Genomic DNA, 19412 nt, shown 5'->3' on the forward strand with positions numbered 1-19412 from the left:
CTCATGGCAGGATGACGACGAAATAAATAAAAATAAATAACTAAATACGATTTAAAATATATTTATTTGGTAACAAACATTTTGTAAATATATTTATTTTCTTTTTTCGATTGAATACATTTACAATAAAATTAAATTTGTTTGATGAAAAATCTCGTAACCTTTTAAAAAAGAAATCAGCATAAAATTATTGATTATTAAATAATTGTGGAAAATGCTTTTTTCTACTCTTTAAAAGGAAAAAAACCTAAAAAAAAAAAACCTGTATATAATGTAAAATATTTAGTATTTATTTAATTCAATTACTATTAAAAGAAGAAAGATATCTTACATCTAAAGAGAGCATCGATCAAGAACATTTTTAATGGAATTAGTTTATCTAAAATAAAAAAATAAAAAATAAATTCTCATTTTTTTGTTAATAAATTGTGGCTTTAAAACGAAAAATGTAGGATTGACACAATTTAAAATGTTCTATTATTAAATAAATGGAGAAAAAAACACGAAAAAGATGAAATAATAAAAATAACGTAACAGATGAAATAATGAAATGAAGGACACACACACACACACACACACACACACACACACGGACAGATTGTTGAAGTGCGTGAAGGGATAAATTTCCATAAATCTCCAATAGACTCCGACACCATGAAGAAAGACGCTCTAAGCTTCATCCACACCCTCATCCATCTTCTCAGGCCTCCATCGTCTCCATCCCAACACAGCACCACCACGACAGAGATGGAGGTGAAGGAAGCGAGGGCGGCCGCCGGAAGAGACGGAGGAGAGACGGAGGAGAAGCCAAAAAGGTGGATGGAGGTGGGAGGAAAAAGGGCGGAGTCAAAAGAGGGAGTGGAAGACACCGGGCGAAAGATTAGTCCTGCTTCGGCAGTGTGAGATCATAAAATAGAGAAGACAGAGAGAAGAGGAGGATTAGTGCCACTCCAGAGAAGGAGGCCAGACTGAGGAGGTGAAGAGAAGGAGAGACGATGAGGAAAGAGAGAGAAAACGCCTGGAATTTAGTCAGGATTAGTTTTGGTTCGGGAACTGAGACCAAAACTGTTTTTCTTTTTTTTTTTTAAAGGAAAAGAGTCATTTTTGAAAGTGATAGGATGAACTTCAATGGAAGAAGGGATGAGTCAATAATAATGAAAATATGGAAACAATTAAAGAATAAAAAATCTTGTTGAAACACACAAAAAACCAACAAACGCACACATTTTTTTTCCAAAAGTGTGTGTCGGCCCAGTCCACGCTGACCCCTCTCAGACCCGGGTCAGGAACTGGGACAGACGTCTCAGACACGCAAAGGCTAAACTCCGCCCACAAACCCCCAGTGCAACAAACGCACTCATCGCACAACATGTGAAGGTCACAAACCCCCGGAAATCCCGCACGCACACCAACCCACCGCGCCGGGATTCCCACAGTGACCCGGGAAACATTCCCAACTGGAACTGGCGGCTCACTGGACTGGAAGACTAACATTTCTCCAGGCGGCTCTGGATTAGATCAACTCTGGGAATCTCACACTGGGATGGAGGGATGGAGACGGAAGGGAACGAGGGAGGAGAAGAGTTTGTAAAGAATCCTTTTTTATTTGGGAAATGCTATTTATTCACCAGTAGGTTAAATATTATTTTTTTTAACTTCAAAATTTGTAAATAAAGTCACTATTAAGTATAAAAATACGTTCAAAATTTACAAAATGTCACAATTTTTTGCAACAATTTTATATTAAATAACTGTATATATAAAACAAAACAGCCAATCTATCCTTAAAGCAATAATTAAAAAGAAAGATACATTAAACAAACAAAAAAAACGAATTAATCCAAATAATACACTTGTATTTTGTACAAGATTTAATAATTAAAAAAAAAGTCTCTAGTTACCATAAATAATGATCGAAAAATAAAATGAATAAAGCGAAATAAAATGTATGCTTTAAGATAATAAATATATTAAATCAAAACTTCGATACCATAGACCCGTCTAAAAAAGTAAAGTAGGTCAATCTGCTGGGCGGGTCTAAAGCTACTGGAAAGTCAAAATGGCAGATTTATCGATCACTCCATCAACTCCTTTAAATGCATTTCAAGTTGGTGACCTTCATTCTACTCCTTCTAACTTTTCTTTTTGATTTAAATTTTCCATGCACACGTCATCATAAAGGTGTGTGTGAAGGACAATATTAAATTTAATTAACTTTAAAAAATATTTTTTAAATTGAATTTACATTATTTTTTCCCAACATTTTTTAGCAAATCTATTCGAAAATTAAATTAAATTAATTAATGGAGTATTAAGTTATTCATATTTGTATTATTATTTAAATAATTTTTCGCCATTTATTATATTTTTTAGAAAATCACCATGAAACCTGATTTTTATTCATCTTTTAAGTCTATAATTAATGAAAACATAATATTTTAATATTAATTTGATTCTTTAATCAAGATAAGAAATTTATCTACAATTTAATAATGCAAAGAAAAAATATAAATATTACCATAATAATAATAATCATGAAAATGGTGATTCAATTTGATTCAAATATGTTGCACTCCCCCATACCGTAGGGCAACAGTTCATAGCACATAATAGCGCCCTCTTCAGGAAGACACTTTCAACGCTTTCGTCGCTAAAATTAAAGTTTGGTTTGTGTTTATTCCAATGTCTTTAAATCGAGAGCAAATTTTGTCGTATTATTACTAATGGTGCTGTTGTTAAAGTTAAACCTGGTCAAACGCCGGAGCAACTCCGGTCCTCTTTGAGGTTCAATTTACTATCAAAACCAAAAATAGAATTTCCTCGAGTTACACTAAAAGACGTCGAGTGATTCGTTTCATGTTTTCTGGTGCAGATCCTGAAATATACGCTTGGTTTAGAAATGAAAAAAAACCATCAAAGAAAAAAAAAAGAACAACGCGACGATAAAAAAAACAACACGCGCGAGCGTGAAGTCCCTGATTTCGGAATTACTACCAACGTAACGCGGAGCAAAGAGCCGTTTGAAGTAGTTTCTCAAAGGTAGTAAGTTGGTGAATGTAGGGTAATGCAAGGAGAAGCTTCTGGAGGGCAAAGTCATTTTTAGCTTCATTGATAAAACGAATTAGAGCATCAGAGGGAAAAAAGAAAAAAAGAAGTGAAGAACTAGAAGGAATAGTAATGAGGCAGGTGAGGAATGAAGTGGCAGCTCCGACAACATGCGCCGCAAGATCGTTGCGGATCTGAGCGGGCGGCGGAGGGGAAGGGATGAAAGAAGCGAGGGATGAAAAGGAAGGAGTGTACTCACTGGGCGCGCAGCACACGGTGACACGCAGCTTCATACATGGCAGAGGAGGGCCTTCATCCGTGGGTAGAGCTGCAACAGATCAAGACAAATCATTGTGTTGCACTTTTTTCAGACCCTCGTCAACAACCTTGAAGGGTTTTTTTGTTTTGTTTTGTTTTTTTTTCCCGACGCCCGTCACTTCCACGCTGAGAAACCCGTCACCTGCCGTCGCCCGACAAAATGGCCACCCTTGTTTAGACGAGTGAAAACAATAGACAGGTTTGCGCTGACTCGGGAGGACGTCGGCGATATTAGCCATCGTTTTTCAAAGAGCTTCTGGAAGAACAAATGTGTTTTGGAAAAAAAAAAAGGGCTCCAGCGGTGAATAATTCAACGGCGGCTGAAAACTCTATATGAGCTCAAGTTTAAATCCGAGGGTCGCTCTGACGCCCGAAGATGATGAAGGAAAAAAACACGTTTACAAGCATTTTTTATTAAAACATACAATTCATTCTTTATTTTCCGTCACTTGAACCGTTAAGAGTTGAGAAGTCACGTCAGAGTCGTTACACACTAAAATGTGTGTATATCTACACAACACTGAGTCGATGCCTCTTAATATTTAAACCCCTGCATATCTGACGAGAGCAAACATGTGGAAAACGCATCACACAGAGTTGAGATGTTTGAATGTAAAACGATTTACTCCAGTTGTATTTGCAACCATTTTATGGTCACTTAAAAACAGTCCCTGTTTGGGTCGTTGCTATGGTTACCAATAAAGATGGCGGTGTTTAAGATAAGATAAGGAACAGTGATTATTTACGTCAACAATTACACAAAGATGTATTTGCAACCATTTTTATAACACGATATTCAATTTTCAATCAGGGATAGTCCCTTAAAAACAGTCCCCGTTTAGGTCGTAGCTATGGTTACCAATAAAGATGGCGGTGTTTAAGATAAGATAAGGAACAGAGATTGTTTACGTCAACAATTACACAAAGATGTATTTGCAACCATTGTTTATAACACAATTTTCAATTAGGACTAGTCGCTTAAAAATTACTCTTCTGGGTCGTTGCTATGGTAACCAAAAAAGCTGGCAGTGTTTAAGGTAAGATAAGGAACATAGATTATTTACGTCAACAATTACACAAAGATGTATTTGCAACCATAGTTTATAACACAATTTTCAATCAGGGCTAGTCCCTTAAAAAGTACTTGCTCGGTTGGTTACTATGGTTACCAATAAAGATGGTTGTGTTTAAGATAAGATAAAGAACAGAGATTATTTACGTCAACAGTAACACAATAACCAATTTTTAATCAGTGCTTGTCCCTTAAAAACAGTCCCCGTTTGGGTCGTTGCTATGGTTACCAATGAAGATGGCAGTTTTTAAGATAAGATAAGGAACAGATAATATTTTTTGGAACAATTCCACAAAGATGTATTTGCAACCATTTTTTATAACACGATATTCAATTTTCAATCAGGGCTAGTCCCTTAAAAAGTACTTGGTTTGTTGGTTACTATGGTTACCAATAGAGATGGTGGTGTTTAAGATAAGATAAGGAACAGAGATTGTTCACGTTAACAATTACACAAAGATGTATTTGCAACCATTTTTTATAACACAATATTCAATTTTCAATCAGGGCTAGTCCCTTAAAAAAGTACCTGTTTGGGTCGTTGCTATGGTTACCAATAGAGATGGCGGTGTTTAAGATAAGGAACAGAGATAATTTACATCAACAATTAGAAACGATGGTTGCAAATACATCTTTGTGTTATTATTTTCGTCAACAATTACACAAAGATGTATTTGCAACCATTTTTGTAACACAATTTTCAATCAGGGCTAGTCCCTTAAAAAGTACTCGCTTGGTTGGTTGCTATGGTTACCAATAAAGATGGCGGTGGATACATAGAAAAGCACTGAGAAGAAACATACCACTGCCAAGATGCTCGATTAACATGACGTCATAAGAACACAAAATCCAATCTTTACTGTTTCGAATTCACACGTGAGCCTTTTTGGGAAGTTTCTTAACCACTAGGTTAATTTAAAGTGCCAACGATTTTATAGAGCGACTCAAAAATAAGTTTCATTTCATTACGTCCCCACAGTCAGACAAAAGTTGCTTTATTTTAGCTACTCAGTTGTATGTTGCATTTAATAGAGTCAAGTTTTTTTGCGAGTCGTGGACTAGAAGTCCTGGTTACGCAGTAGCTTCTGATCCAAGTTTAAGTGGCTAAAATAAAACCCATTAAAAACACTCCTATAACAAGTTTGTTAGCAAATTTAGGGAAATTCTGGAACTGTTAGCTTAGCTGAATTATTTCGGATTATATGTCACGGTAAAGAGTACGTTCAGGATATATTGTCAAGTATGACATAACAATCACCATAATACAACATAACCAGCCCATAAGGAATGTGTTACTGGGCCACAGAAGAAGAACAAATAACTCAAATTACTACAAAATCCCAATTTAAAACGTTTGTTTCAGAGTCTGAAAGGCGTTTTATTTTGAAAAATGACCTGAATTTCTCAAAGAAGCTTCCCTTAGTGACACGATGGAAGACAACTATATCTTGAAAACCAGCAATAAATAGTAAAAAAAACCAAAACAATAGATTCTCCAGAGAAGTCCAGGGTAAGTTAAATTTTCATGAACTAAACATTTGTTTTTGTGCCAATTGTGTTTTGTTTATACTTTATTTATGTGCGATAAACGTCGAGAGCGGTCCATGGTTCAAAAAAGGTTTAAGGCCTCCTGAACTAGAGAATATAAAACTATGAAAAAAACAACATTAGAAAAAAAGTAGAACCTCACTATGACGGTCCATGAACGTAGAACCTGTGAGGAGCTCAAATCCCTCATGAAATCAATCACCACAGAGAAGCTTTGAGGATTAAGTTCAAGTTGCTCTTTTTCCGCAGACGGACCGTAGATGTCGTTCATTTGCGAGATTAAATTCGCTCTAATGTTCCTGATGAACTGCCGACATGTTCCCCCCTGTTCTGGATGAGAACCGGTCGTGGACCCGAGCTCATGGGGCCGCCCTGGCACAGCGGGACCTTCCGTGTCCAAAGGATCTGGGAGCTCAGACTGGACCAACTAATACCATTAGTGTCTCTAATACTATTGTGCGGCGCTCCTGGGCTAATGCCATTATACTGTATCCGATGCTGTTGGCCCATTCAGACCCGAACCCAAGGGCCAGACATTTGGACCAACTTTACGCCCTTATCTCTGATGTGGACAAAACACACAATCTCCCTGGGCTCGCTGTGGCCTGACCAGGAGGAGGGTGGGCCCCCGGTGGACCCCCATTGTTGCCGTCCTGTGAACTGGCCTGAGCCGCTACAATGGTGACAGTGTTGTGGTTGTGTACATGTCTACATGTGTGCGTCTGTGTGAGTCTCATGCCTTCACAATGCGCCATTGTCCCCGCAAACAACGGTAATTTATGTAAAGATTCCTTCTTTCCCTCCGTCTCATCTATTCTCCGTCGCTTTTGTTGCTCTCCCTCTCATCCCTTCCTCCTCCCAGCTCTGTCAGACTGTGTCCATCTTTTTTTTTTTCTTCTTCTTGCTTTTCAGTCTCTCTGTCACTCTTCCACGCCTTTCCACCTCTGTCTGCTTCTCTGCTCGTCCCCCCCTCACTGTCGTCCCGTATTGATCTCCATCTCTTATTCCTTCACTCCGCTGTCCTTCACTTTCTTTGTTGTCACCCTTCCATTATACGCATTCACTTCTGTCTTTTCTTCTCCGCCTTGTTTCATGTCTTTGGCTGTTCTTGCGCTCAAGAAGTTGTCGGGATGAAAAGTGATTTCGCAGCCACCGAGTCACGTTTTCTTTCTCTCTTTTGTTCCGTCGCCCGGGCGAGTCGGAGTTAAGTAGTACGAGGAGGTATAATGGACTCGAACCGTCGCTCCAGACCTGGAGGTGCAGGTGGAACCAAACCAATTGATGCCGTTCGAGAAGATGATTTAGAAAATATTATTCCCAAAAGCTGCAGTTACTAGAAGCAAAAACATACAAATACATCAAATCTTCTCTGAGGCTTGTTTGCTACATAGTTTTAGATGAAAACTTTACAATATATCCTGATTTCTTTTTTTCAATAAAATTGCCACAGGCTTCTTGAGAGATACAACTCACCAAATTCCGATATTTAGGCTAAAACATTGTTGAACTGCATTCCTGCTACACTTTAAGGTGCTACTCTGATAAATCAGTAGTGATCTGTACCGTTTCATCGGTTTTATCCAGTACTGGTACGGAAATAGTACTTTTAAAATGGTGCCGTTGCCAATACAGTGCCCAAAATGGTGCCCAATGCAGTGGAATGGAAACCCAAAAACATCATTTTAGTTCATTTTTTTCTCCCCTGTGTGAATTCTTGGCGAACGAGAGGTTACGAGAGCAGAGTCCATTATGATGTAATAATGGCTTCACTTCTCCTTCAGCCTTTGAGGCGCTAATCCGATAAATCGGTAGAGATCCTTATTGATTTGGTTTTATCCAATACTGGTACGAAAACGATACTTTTGAAAACGGTGCCAAAAACAACATAGTATGATTTGAGTTACGAGTATGATATTGTTCAAAATGTATGAAATAGTGAATTGTCCGAACTTCTACTTAGCTGTAGGCTGGACAAAAGAATCTTCAAAAGTTTTCTGACGAAAATATTTAAAAAAAAAGTACAAATAAAAGAAAAATACTAAGAAGAGGACATAAACATCCTTCATCATGTACACACAAAAGGACAACAACAACTCAAACATGGCACACAAAATTGAATCAGATTCTGGTTAATTCTGGTAAGAGAATGAACTCAAAATATTTCAACTTGTGTTTTTGATTTTGAGCTCTCTCAAATGTTCACATCCTGTTTCTTCAGTTGCGTTGGATTGTTTACATGGTAACAGTCTGTCAGTGTTATTTTAAAGTTATTATTTCTTATTATTATATTATTAACTTTATTATTATTAAGATCTCCCATGTCTGAAATGTCAGTGAACGAGAGGTTACGAGAGTGGAGCCCATTATGATGTAACAATGGCTTAACTCCTCCACCAGCCAGCTGTAATCACACCCCCATTTTGTTTATACAACAAGTCTCTTGGAGATGGAGACTTCCGGGATTGATGATGCGCTTTGACAAACCTCGATGTTTGACCAATCACAGCAGACCTATGTCCTTTGTCTTTGTCTTTAGACTTAGATTGTGTCATCTTGTTCTTCCTCTTTATGTTCTTCTTATTTTATTTTTTATGTATTATTTTTTTTTTTACTGTTTATGAAAAATTGCTGGCTATTGGTAAAAAATAATTTCCCAAAGGAGACCTCCTGAGGGATCAATAAAGTTTTACCTTACCTTAGAACTGGTGTGGTTATGGTAAACAAGATTTAATCTCCAGAAAAACTTGAACGTCTTTAGTGGGCGGGGCTTTAGCACCTTTTTTAACTTAAATATTGCAATAAAAAGAGAGTTGACAAATACTAATGAGTACAATATAGTCCAATAACGACACATAACGTTTTTTCAGTTGACCTAGATTCACCGAAAAAACAAAGACAATATTGGTTAAAAAAGGCCTATCTAACACTTTTTCCACCAATTCATTGAGTACTTTGGAGACAGAAATACTCACAGCTGTAATAGTACTGGTGGCCCGGCAGGAACTCGAACCCCAAAGAGAAGGGCGTGAATCTTTGGATCTTCTCCGAGAACTTGACCGGTCCGAACGGGGCGAAGGGGGTGTTGCACTCCCACCTCTGGATGGCGCCCTTCGTCTCCACGCAGCCCTCGAACGAAGACTTCCCTATCAGGTAGAGGGCCAGCGTCTCGGGGGGCCCCGACCCCACCGACCTCTTGTTGGGGTAGTACGGGCAGTAGATGTCCAGGTAGTCGTTCAGGTTCACCTGGATCGATAGCTCTCCCGTTGTCAACCTGGAAGAAAGAAAGACGAATGGCGTTAATTTTGACGGAGAGCGAGAGCTATTGACGGAAAAAAAGCGCGAGGAATGACGGACGACGTGTATCGGTAACTCGTGTAGAAATCAAGCGACGACAGATGGACGGTTCAGCGATATTAGACGAAACAATTACACAGTGAAATGTGCCGTTCTGTTCTGGGAATTGAATTCTTAGAATAATACAAGTGCCGGGGGAATTACCAGACCTTGCACGAGAGAAGGTGCCGAGGCACGGAGTACGATTCCTCAATGCTAATTAGCACCGCCGAGATGAATACAGTCTAAAACAAGCTCGACACGCTCCTTGTTTTTTTGGGTTTTTTTTTTTTTTACCGCCGCCTTTTTAACTTGGCCGGGACAAGGAACGCACAGGTGTGCGCCAGAAGAAGAAGTGCGTCATGCAAAACTATCTCCTCAGTCAAGGCTGATTGGGTTCGGAACAACAACAACTGCCGACGAGACGGCATCATTAGAACAGAGGAGGCTCATCGCGCCGGCTGTCAGCGGCGCTATCAAGACTTATGAACGCTCAAACCAACCCAGACCCGGGAAAAAGGGATGCAAATAGAACACGGTGTGGAATCGGTGAATTTATTAGGCGAGACGGTTAAGTGTAACTCTGGAGTCTGGAGCTAGAAGATGACACGTGGAGGAATCTTTTGGAGTGATGCTGGAATTACGGCTGATGACTAGACCCTCTTATTTCCATACCAATGAGTTTTTGGCTTTTGTCGCGGCTTCTTTGGGGAGGAAGCGTGCGGTCTTGTGTGTAACCTCTTATTGTCGATTTACTTCAGTTCTGGCCGGAGCTCTTAAAAGTCCCAGTGATGCTCCTGTTAGGACTCAAATAGACACTTTAATGAGCAGATCTGTTTCGTGGTTCTGTTCCCGGCTACATGAAACCGGCTGATGAGTTGTTTTTGAAAGTTTCTGCACTTAAGAGCGGAAAGAAAAACAAAGCAAGAATAACAATATATACGGATTTATTTACGATTTACTAGATAAAAAAAGAGCAAAAACACATGTAACAAACTAAACTCTTACTTTAAAACAGTGTAAATAATGAGAAATATAAACAAGGCTTTTTGTACAAGGCTATGTTTCCACTGAGACACAGGCTTGTATTATGAAAACAATGTTTTTTTACATTCACTATTAAAAGTCAGAATGAGATGCACATTTATTATCTGGTGAAAATTAACCAGCAACATATACATTCCAATGGAATCAAACATAAATTATATGTAAGTAAGTAAGTAATATTTATTTATAAAGCGCTTTTCCAGACCAGGGTCACAAAGCGCTTAAACAAACAAAACAATACTCAAAAAAGTATATACTTTAAAGATCAAGATAATACTGAGAACAACACAGGAGTTCCAGAAAATCAAGGAAAATATATATATATATATTTAAATAAAAGTCTTATATGATATATTTATGCACCCATTTTAGTATATATGAACTTTTCTACTAAACATATATATATATATATAAACATGTAAAAAAGATACATTTTCAAAAATGTTTTACTTAAATGTTTCGATCAACAAAGAAATGTTTAAATATTGTATAAAACAAGTGTATGTATGTATAGTGGTCAAATTCAATTGAAATACAAATATATTACGAGTACTATTTAAATTACATTTTAATAAATAATACTTGTATACTTATTACTTTGTTATATTATACTTTTTTCTAAAAAAAAGATTTAAATTATTATTATTTTCTTGCTCTTGGAATTGCCGAGTCAGCCTCATAGAAAGTAAAGTATGTCGTCATCTTTTGTTGACCTACATTTTCATTTTTGCTCTGAACATAAATATACATCACTCAGTTTAAAGTTAAAGACAACTTTTATTTCTCCAAGTTAAATAATCATGATTTAACTGAATAAAAGTAAAGAATTATTGGTTGATATAAATCTATTGATTTAAGGCGAGTAAACATTCTTACCCGATTTAAATCATATATGTGTTTGCATCATGAATTGCTTAAAAACAATTGGACTATAAAAATGTATACTTCGGAAGTTTGTTTCTCCAATTCATTCAATCCAATCATACAGAGAGATAAGCAACTCAGGGAGGCGATTAAGAGAGTGCAGGCATGGTGGAGCAGGTGGAGATGACCGACAGAAGTTATCTTGAAAAAAGACCATTAGCTAGAAAGAAAGGGAAGCTTAGTAACTAAATGAAAGTAATAATTTAGAGAGACAAGGAGACCATAAACAAGTTAGATTTGGAGACAAAGTCAAGGAGGTCACATGGTTTGGACACGTGAAAAGGGCATGTTTGGGGGTCCAGTCCGGGCCTCACGCCAACCAAACTTGGCGTTGAATTAAAGTTAAAATATAGTTTGACGTACAGGTGGAAACCAGCGCAAGTTAAGTGTTTTAATTGGTGACCCCAGAGAGCGCGAGGGCAGACACTCGGAGAACAAGTGAGGAGATGGACTTTAATTGGTCTCCTGTTCTCATGGACTACTGACAAAGAGAACGAGCGCTTGACTGTAGCCCAGGCAGAAGGGGGCAAGTCTGTCAGAGGGGGTCTTTATAGAGGGGTGACAGAGCGGAGGAGAGAGGAAAAAGGGGTGCTGCGAGTCAGCCAAGAGGAACATGGAGGGAAAAGAAGCGTGGAATGGGCCGAGGGAGGAGGTGGTGGACGGTTTTGGGGTAAGTAGGTGAACACGGAAGCGGATCCCGTGGAAGACGGACTGAAGGATGATGCTTAACAGGAGCAGAAACAACGCGCCTCACCAAGCATTCTCCCCAGAATCCGCCATCTATCACCGGGACAGGACGCCATCGATCAGCATCCTCGGGACACGCACGCACTCCCCTGATCGATACCCGGCGTTTGGCTTGGGATAGCTCTATTACCTGCGTGTGCTAATTACAGCCGAGCAAGAAGCACTTCGAGGGAACGTGGACGGGAACTGGACCTGCGGGGGCCTCTCTCCGGGGGCCCGCTCTGTGGTCGGGGAAATGTTGACTTAGGTGCGCCCCGGCTTTGGAGCGCCCATGTGCGTCTAATAATAAAACCTGCGCTGTGTCAACAAGCTGCTCAGCATGTGTCGTTCACCTTCCACTTCTGGGTTTTCATCACCCAGGGGGGTGCAACGCTCGCTTCAAATATGTATATGACACAACCACAGGTTAGGCAGGTATGCAAGACCCGGTGTTTCAGTCGACTGCACGGACCACTGCGTCGCCAGTGGGCTGGAAGGAAGTGAAATCAGTGACAGTGAGTATTTTTTTTTACCCCTAGCCAGAGGGAGCCGCTCAAAATAAAAATCACATATTGATGTAACACCGACCGAAAAACTGGTCGGCCGTTACAACTCTTTGGTGGATTAAGGCCTTGTCAACACACAAATGCATCTTTTCCAGATCTTTTTTTTCACCATTTTCAAAAACTCAAGATGAATATGTTTCAGGCGATGAAGCTACTGAAGTGAAAAGAAGAAGGTGGATGTGCATTCATGTAGGGTCGGTGTCCATCAAACATTTTTGATACAAGTAACGATACCGACAACTTCACTTCGCTACAGTTTCTGAATGAAACATTTTTAATTTCTACATTTTTTATAATAAATTCTTAAAAACAACAAAAAAAAAGTCTTGCGTTTATCAGTTTTTAGCTTAGGTAAGTTTCTACTAAAAACTACTATTTGACAGAAAAAAATACACAAGAAATACTTTCTAGTGCAAAACAACAGTTGCAATCTGACAAGTACATACATGCTGTCCACAAGTTTTGATCACCGAAACTTGGCACCTAAAGAGGGAGAATTTTTCGATACTTGGTCGTAACGAAGTTTGAAACCCGGCCCTACATAAGAGAGGACGTCCACTGCACCAGAACACAAATAGAAGACCAGGAGATTGACGGTGTTAGAGTTCAGAGGTCACACAAGATGAAGAATAAGAGATGGGTGTCCTTTAGGTTTTCTCTAAGGACGATGCCTAAAACCGATACTTTTCCCGAAAAAGGGCGTTAAGGACGAAAAACACATGCACTTTGTTCAAACGGTAATAAGTAAAAAAAATTCAATATTTCTAAAGTGCTCTTTTGCCAGAGTATATTCGTACATATACTCAGGAATTTAATTAATTTTAGAAGACCAGTCTACACTAGTAGGTTATGAAGCCAAAGTTAGTTATACATACATCACAGGTGAATAAACACTAAAAGTTTACTGAGTTGTTAATCAAAACACGGAAATAAAACACTTTTGATCCATTTTTGTCATAAAGTGAGTGATCTCTACTGATAACTAGGGCTGGGTATTGATCGAAAATCCGGTACCGATATGTTTACTTCTATACCAGTTCCTGAACAATGCTTTTTAAATACCAATTTTACAAGATAAAAATAAGAGAAAATGACATTACTCAAAGTACAAATCTTGGTAAATTTCCACTCAAAGCCGTTTTCGTAACACATTTCCAGTCAAAAGAACACTTGGTAACAAGTGATAAATCGATCTGATCTTCATTTCTCGTCACTTATCATTTATTTATTAGAAAAAATCCAGTGGATAACACACGGAAACTTGGCACTGAAAGACAAAGCATCTCTCAATACCAAGCATTAGAAGCATTTCGTTCTCTGACCTTAAAGATTCCAAGCCGTACTGATGAACGCCGTTGCCATAGATTTTCTTAGATTGTTTCTCTACTAATTTGCTTTAACGTCAACAGCCACCGTTGTCTGGCGGCGCCCACGCAGTGCAGGGGGGTTTAGATTAAAGTACAAAATATTTCCTGAGTAACGTTTTTAAGGCACTTAATAGGTTGAAAGTGGCATCTCATGTTGAGTGAGGAGACGAATGAATCACAACAATTAGACTCCATTCATCATCCTTTTCCTCTGAACGTCGCACAAGGATACGTCGCCTTAATGTCAACCTGTCAGACGTCTCTCTCTCTCTAACTCTCTCTCTCTCTTTCTCAGGTCTTTGGAAAAAAAAAAAACAACCTGATTAATGCACTGCAGCCACTGGCAGAGTTGGTGACAGCACTCAGTGTCACCGGAGCACAGAGGAGGCCACGGTGTGTCAGAAGATACCGAGGCTCGGTCCGGCGAAGACGCGGGACCAAACCTACATGCACACGTAAGTGCATCTAAAATAGATCCGCACACATACACGGAGACATGAAAGTAGTCGAGAATAAAACATGTCCCGTCCCCTTCACGCCAGAGGGTGATCGGTGAAACCCCTCAGTGCGGGCTCAAGGTGCCAAATCAAAAGGAAAAAAACTGGAGCCGCGAGGTCCTATGGCCAGACCGACAACGTCAACGCATGTCATGAGTGCCTCCGACAACGGGGCACGTGCGCGCGCACGAGCGTGTGCGTTTCATTATGATGGAATGCAGGAGTTTGACTGTGGCTAAGACCTTTGATCCTTTAATATGAGAGAATAATTAAAGGAGCGAAAAATCCCACAACACGGCTTCAGGAATACAGAATAGATACTCGATAATGCTCGGCAGCTGCATGCTAGGGCGAACCCCAAATCCCCCGGCTACCTCGTCGCAACTGATGCAAATATGAGATACAATGCGTGGCTACAGATTCATGCATGAATAAAAACATGAGCGCTATCTAAAGAGTTTAATATAAGGAGGAATCCGTTAAGGTATGCAGATCCCCGTCGATAGCAGGAGGCCTGCGACGGATTGGCGGCGACGTCGGGGTCATCGTCACGCTGACGTCGCACAGCTGGAGCGGTGACCCCACCCCTAGTGTGGATAACACCAGCTAAAGGTTTGGAACTAGACGAGTAATGGTCGGAATTTAGTCCGAGGAATGTTCAGTTTTCTGTCTACCCCATGTGTTTGGGTTATATTGAACAAACGTATGTATTTTTTAAAGACGTGTGCTGAGCCTCCGCCGGGTTGACCCACCCACTCGCCCTACTTCTACAACAGAGCACACAAACGGTTGAGTAAACACATGTTCGTTGGTTCGCTCCAGAAGATCGTGACCACAGGTGAGGCGAGGAATGCAGTTGGACGGGTAAGACAGGAGCTTCTTTATTGGAACGCCAAACCCATCCGTCAATCTCGCACTCCGCCCTCGATTCTTCTCTTGTGAAGATCTCCGGGACTCGCTTCCAACCTGGACAGTAGTACTTCATATATGGTATACTCAAGAATTATAGTAACCACTGGTATTAACTGGTGACAGTTGCAGAGAGGAGATCTCTGGAGAAACTACTGTCCATCATGGATGATGACAGTCATCCTCTGAACTCTGTCATCAGTGAGAAGAGAATGAATGGAGTGCATGAATGCTCCTCCCATGTTGTAACACTAATAGACTCAGGGACTCTTTCTTGTGCTTTTAGGCTGTTTAATTCCGAGTTTGGGGGCAGAAGTGAAGTGAAAAGATGATTCTATTCCATGTTAATCTTTGTAACCTTTTTCTTTATATCCTGTTCTTTGTGTTATTTCCTTAGATCCATGTTTTTTATACTTGTACTTTGTCATCCCTTGCACTTTGTTAGCACTTTGTTCTTGTTTTCATGAAACTTGCTGTACCTTCTATTGTCTGCTGTGAACTGGAAACCCAATTTCCCGAAGGAGATCTCCAGAGGTATTAATAAAGTCAATCCATCTATCTATCCATCTATCCATCCATCCATCTAGCCATCTATCCTGTACCATGTATAAATTTAAGGACAATAAAGACCTCCCTGTGAACCAGAAACGCTGGACCCAGGAAGGACATCATTCTTGAACCCTCAACCTTCTCGCCTTAAGGCTACAGAACCCACCGCTGGTTCTCTAAATTATTAATGGGAAGAAGCTACAAAATAACAAAAAAACATGGTCAGATGGTTTCATTAAAGTGAAGACGCTTTATATGAAAATCATTTCTACACGGCTAATCCAATTGATTAATTTGTTGATATAGTGCCATGTGGTCTTCATTCATCATTTGACTTCGTCTACCGAGGACAAAAACAAGTGGAAAAAAAAATCTAAAAAGACATCTGTAGCGCCATCTGAGGAACTTGTTTTTAAGGGTTATTTTACATTTTTGTGAACATCTTAATGTTAAACATCTTTGCGTCAAACATCTTTGCGTCAGCCAACAAAAATAGAAATAATAAACTAATAAATCAATAGTAATAACAATACAAGTGTTATAATAATACTTTATTTGTGCATCGTTTATATATCTACTGACTCCTTTAAGAAACATCTTAAGACGTTTCTATTTGTTCAGGCTTTTCCTTGATTTTCTGGAACTCCTGTTGTGTTCTCAGTTTTATCTTGATCTTTTAAAGTATATACTTTATTGAATATTGTTTTGATTGTTTAAGCGCTTTGTGACCCTGGTCTGGAAAAGCGCTCTACAAATAAGAATTACTTACTTACTTACTATATTTGTATTATTCATTTATTTAGAAGTCATCATTTTCCTTTTGTGTTTAACTTCATTAACTTTTATTTAATATACAATTACTATGTCAAACCTGTTCTTAATGACCATTATAATGACATTAGTAATAAATTAGTTTTTGCCCTGTGGCTTCCTCGCACGGAAAAAGAAAAAACAACTAAAAATCCGTCCTAATTATTCAAAAACCCTCCTCCAGACACATTAAGCATTACAAATGTAGAACCTGCCAGCGACTCCTGGTCTTCCCGCTGTTCGCTGGTATCTTCCTACTGAGTTGTTTGTCTTGACTACAGCGAATTGATAAAACCACTCAAGGCAAACAAATGAGGAAAAACCTCCCGCGAGAAAACCGAAATCATGTCTTCATCCTTGGAAAAAAAAGAAAGAAAATTACAACCTGTGATGTTGCGCGAGGGAATTAAACAAGACGCTGCAGGTAAATTATTTGATGACGCCGATGCCCTGCAGACAGTCGGGAAAAAGACACGAGCAAATAGGGAGCTTTTTTTATCTTTCCTTGTAGTTTTCCCAAAGTGTCAGCGACCCCTCGCTTCACCGAGCAACTTCAGAGAAGAAATAGGGGTCAGAGATAAAGCAGAAAACCACATGAGGCTTTCTATAGAGCGTTACATATTTGCTGCCTCTCACCCCACTTCATGTTTCCGAGGATGTAAAACAGAAAAATAATCAGGACAATCCCGCCTCAGCTTTGCCCCCCGCTGTGCCAAAGCCCCCCCGTCGCCCCCCCTCCCTCCACACGCAGGCCTTTCGTGTCCACAACTTAAAAAACATCGCTGTTGTGTCTAACCTGGTGCTTACTTCCCCTCGCGCGAAAACAAGAATCTCCCCCCCCACCCCGACCATCTGGGGCCCCCCCATGGTCCAGCCCGACCAGCCGGCTGCGAAATCCCTCTACACCCCCTCTTCAACCCCCTCGCTACCATTTATTCGGATTCTCACTCCGTATTCACGCCGCAGTCGTCGATCATCTGCTTCCTCCGCAGCTTATCGTCTACTTCCTGTTTGGCGCTCGAATGTTTCCATCAAGGTCACCAGGAAATGTCAGCCCGATATTTTTCAAGCTTTCGCTTCCCAGCAGCTCCTTCCTCACAGACTGCTGAAGGCAGCGTTTGTTTTTTCAGCGACAGATCAGGGGTTTGAACCATGGATTTACTTTAGTGTTGGTTTAGTTTTAATCTGTAGTTCGAAGAAAACCCCCCCAAAAAATGTAGGTTTGTAACAAGATTACCGAACATTTACATTCAAGTTATAGAGGTTAATGTACTTCTTTAGATCGACGAAAGTAGGTGCTGGTTACGGGCGACTTCCCACCATCCCTTTGGGTCGCATCTAAAAAAGTAGGTCAATCTTCTGCAAGGGTCTAATGTAAGTGGAAGGTCAAAATGGTGGATCATTGACAGGCATGTGTCAACCTGAAGATCAGGGGCAAAATGAAGCCCTTCGAGTTTTCGTATGTGGACATCAAGACCTTTGAAAACACCCCATTTGATTTAAATCTAACCCTTGTCTTATATCAGGGTCAAGATGACCCGAAGGCCAGAAAACAGATATTTGTGGTATCCCTTGTGTTGTCTCTGAGTCAAAACCTCCGTCCCTGCATATGTATTCTTAGAAGCCAAGGAGGGATACCTCAAACACAGTTTTTTTTTCGGGCCACCGGGTCACTTTGACCCAGAGGCAACACAAAGGTTAAGAAGCTACTCAGGTTTTCTCCCACAGACAGAGCTTGATTTAAAAATCTATAGGTGTGGGTGTGTTTGGTTGTGTGTCTCCGTATTCCCTGCGACAGACTGGCGACCTGTTTACGGGGTCCCCAGTCTCTCGCCCTAGGTAGCTGGGATAGGCCTCAAACCCCCCCCCCCAAGAATCCGCTATGGGATTTAGCAAAAGGAAGTGAATTTTTTTTTTTCGTTTAGAGTATTTAAACGCAGCTACAGTATCACGACCCACTTACATTCAACAGTTGTTTTTGGAGATTAAAACTTTTTCAACAATAGATCTGGAAACTTCTAACTATAGCAAAGGCTGACGCAGAAGGAAGTGATTCCGGCCTTCAGAGTCGTGGTGAACCGAAGAGAGAAAACACTAGAAGAATCCACAGCAAGAATGATATCACATTCCTCTCAGACTCCGTCTCCGACTCAGAGGCCACAACTATTACAAACATCTGCTGTAGAAACGTATTAAGGCGTTAAAAAAAAAATGCAAGTTCCTGGATCGAGCAAACGGTCATCTTAAGAAGTCACCCTCAGTCAACCTTGTTTATCTCACGGGTCGTTCTCGCGGCGAACGTCTCAATGTCGGGACGAGAAAAACTGCTTTGTAGCAGGAGAAGATTTTTACGATGCATATTGCAAATTTAACCAACCTATCCCCGAGTTATTTTCAACCGCCTTGCAGGCAATTTCCAAGCTTTAAGATTATTTGTAGAGTTGCTGAACAGACAGATTCAAGCCTCAGATGTGGTGGTTTTTTTCGGTAAATGGATGCACACACACACACACACACACACACACACACACACACACACACACACACACACACACACACACACACATCTGGTCATGCGTGATTTATCGGGAAGAGTTTGGCAGATATACATTCTTCCTGTCCGCATACCTGTGATCTTGATACTGTGATTGCTTCCCCTGGTCTTCCCCCGGACCCTCCGTTAAATGACCGGAGGGCATTC

The 19412-nt window shown here is 40.1% G+C and overlaps 1 protein-coding gene across 2 annotated transcripts in view; it reads right to left on the reverse strand.

Annotated features, from left to right (window-relative positions):
- Nucleotides 1-19412, reverse strand: part of efna4 (ephrin A4) — a 50733-nt gene that overhangs the window by 10539 nt on the left and 20782 nt on the right. Inside the window, exons 2-3 of one of the 2 annotated variants that reach the window (XM_087812479.1) lie at nt 8956-9254; nt 3305-3373 (exon numbers count right to left, since the gene is read on the reverse strand). In XM_087812479.1, the coding sequence (XP_087668605.1) occupies nt 3305-3373; nt 8956-9254 (368 nt within the window). Of the gene's footprint in view, nt 1-2563; nt 3374-8955; nt 9255-19412 lie in introns of those variants that run through there. The other variant, XM_087812478.1, reaches the window with a different exon arrangement.

Source organism: Callionymus lyra, chromosome 17 (assembly GCF_982586985.1).
Source record: "Callionymus lyra chromosome 17, fCalLyr1.hap1.1, whole genome shotgun sequence".
Taxonomy (NCBI): domain Eukaryota; kingdom Metazoa; phylum Chordata; class Actinopteri; order Syngnathiformes; family Callionymidae; genus Callionymus; species Callionymus lyra.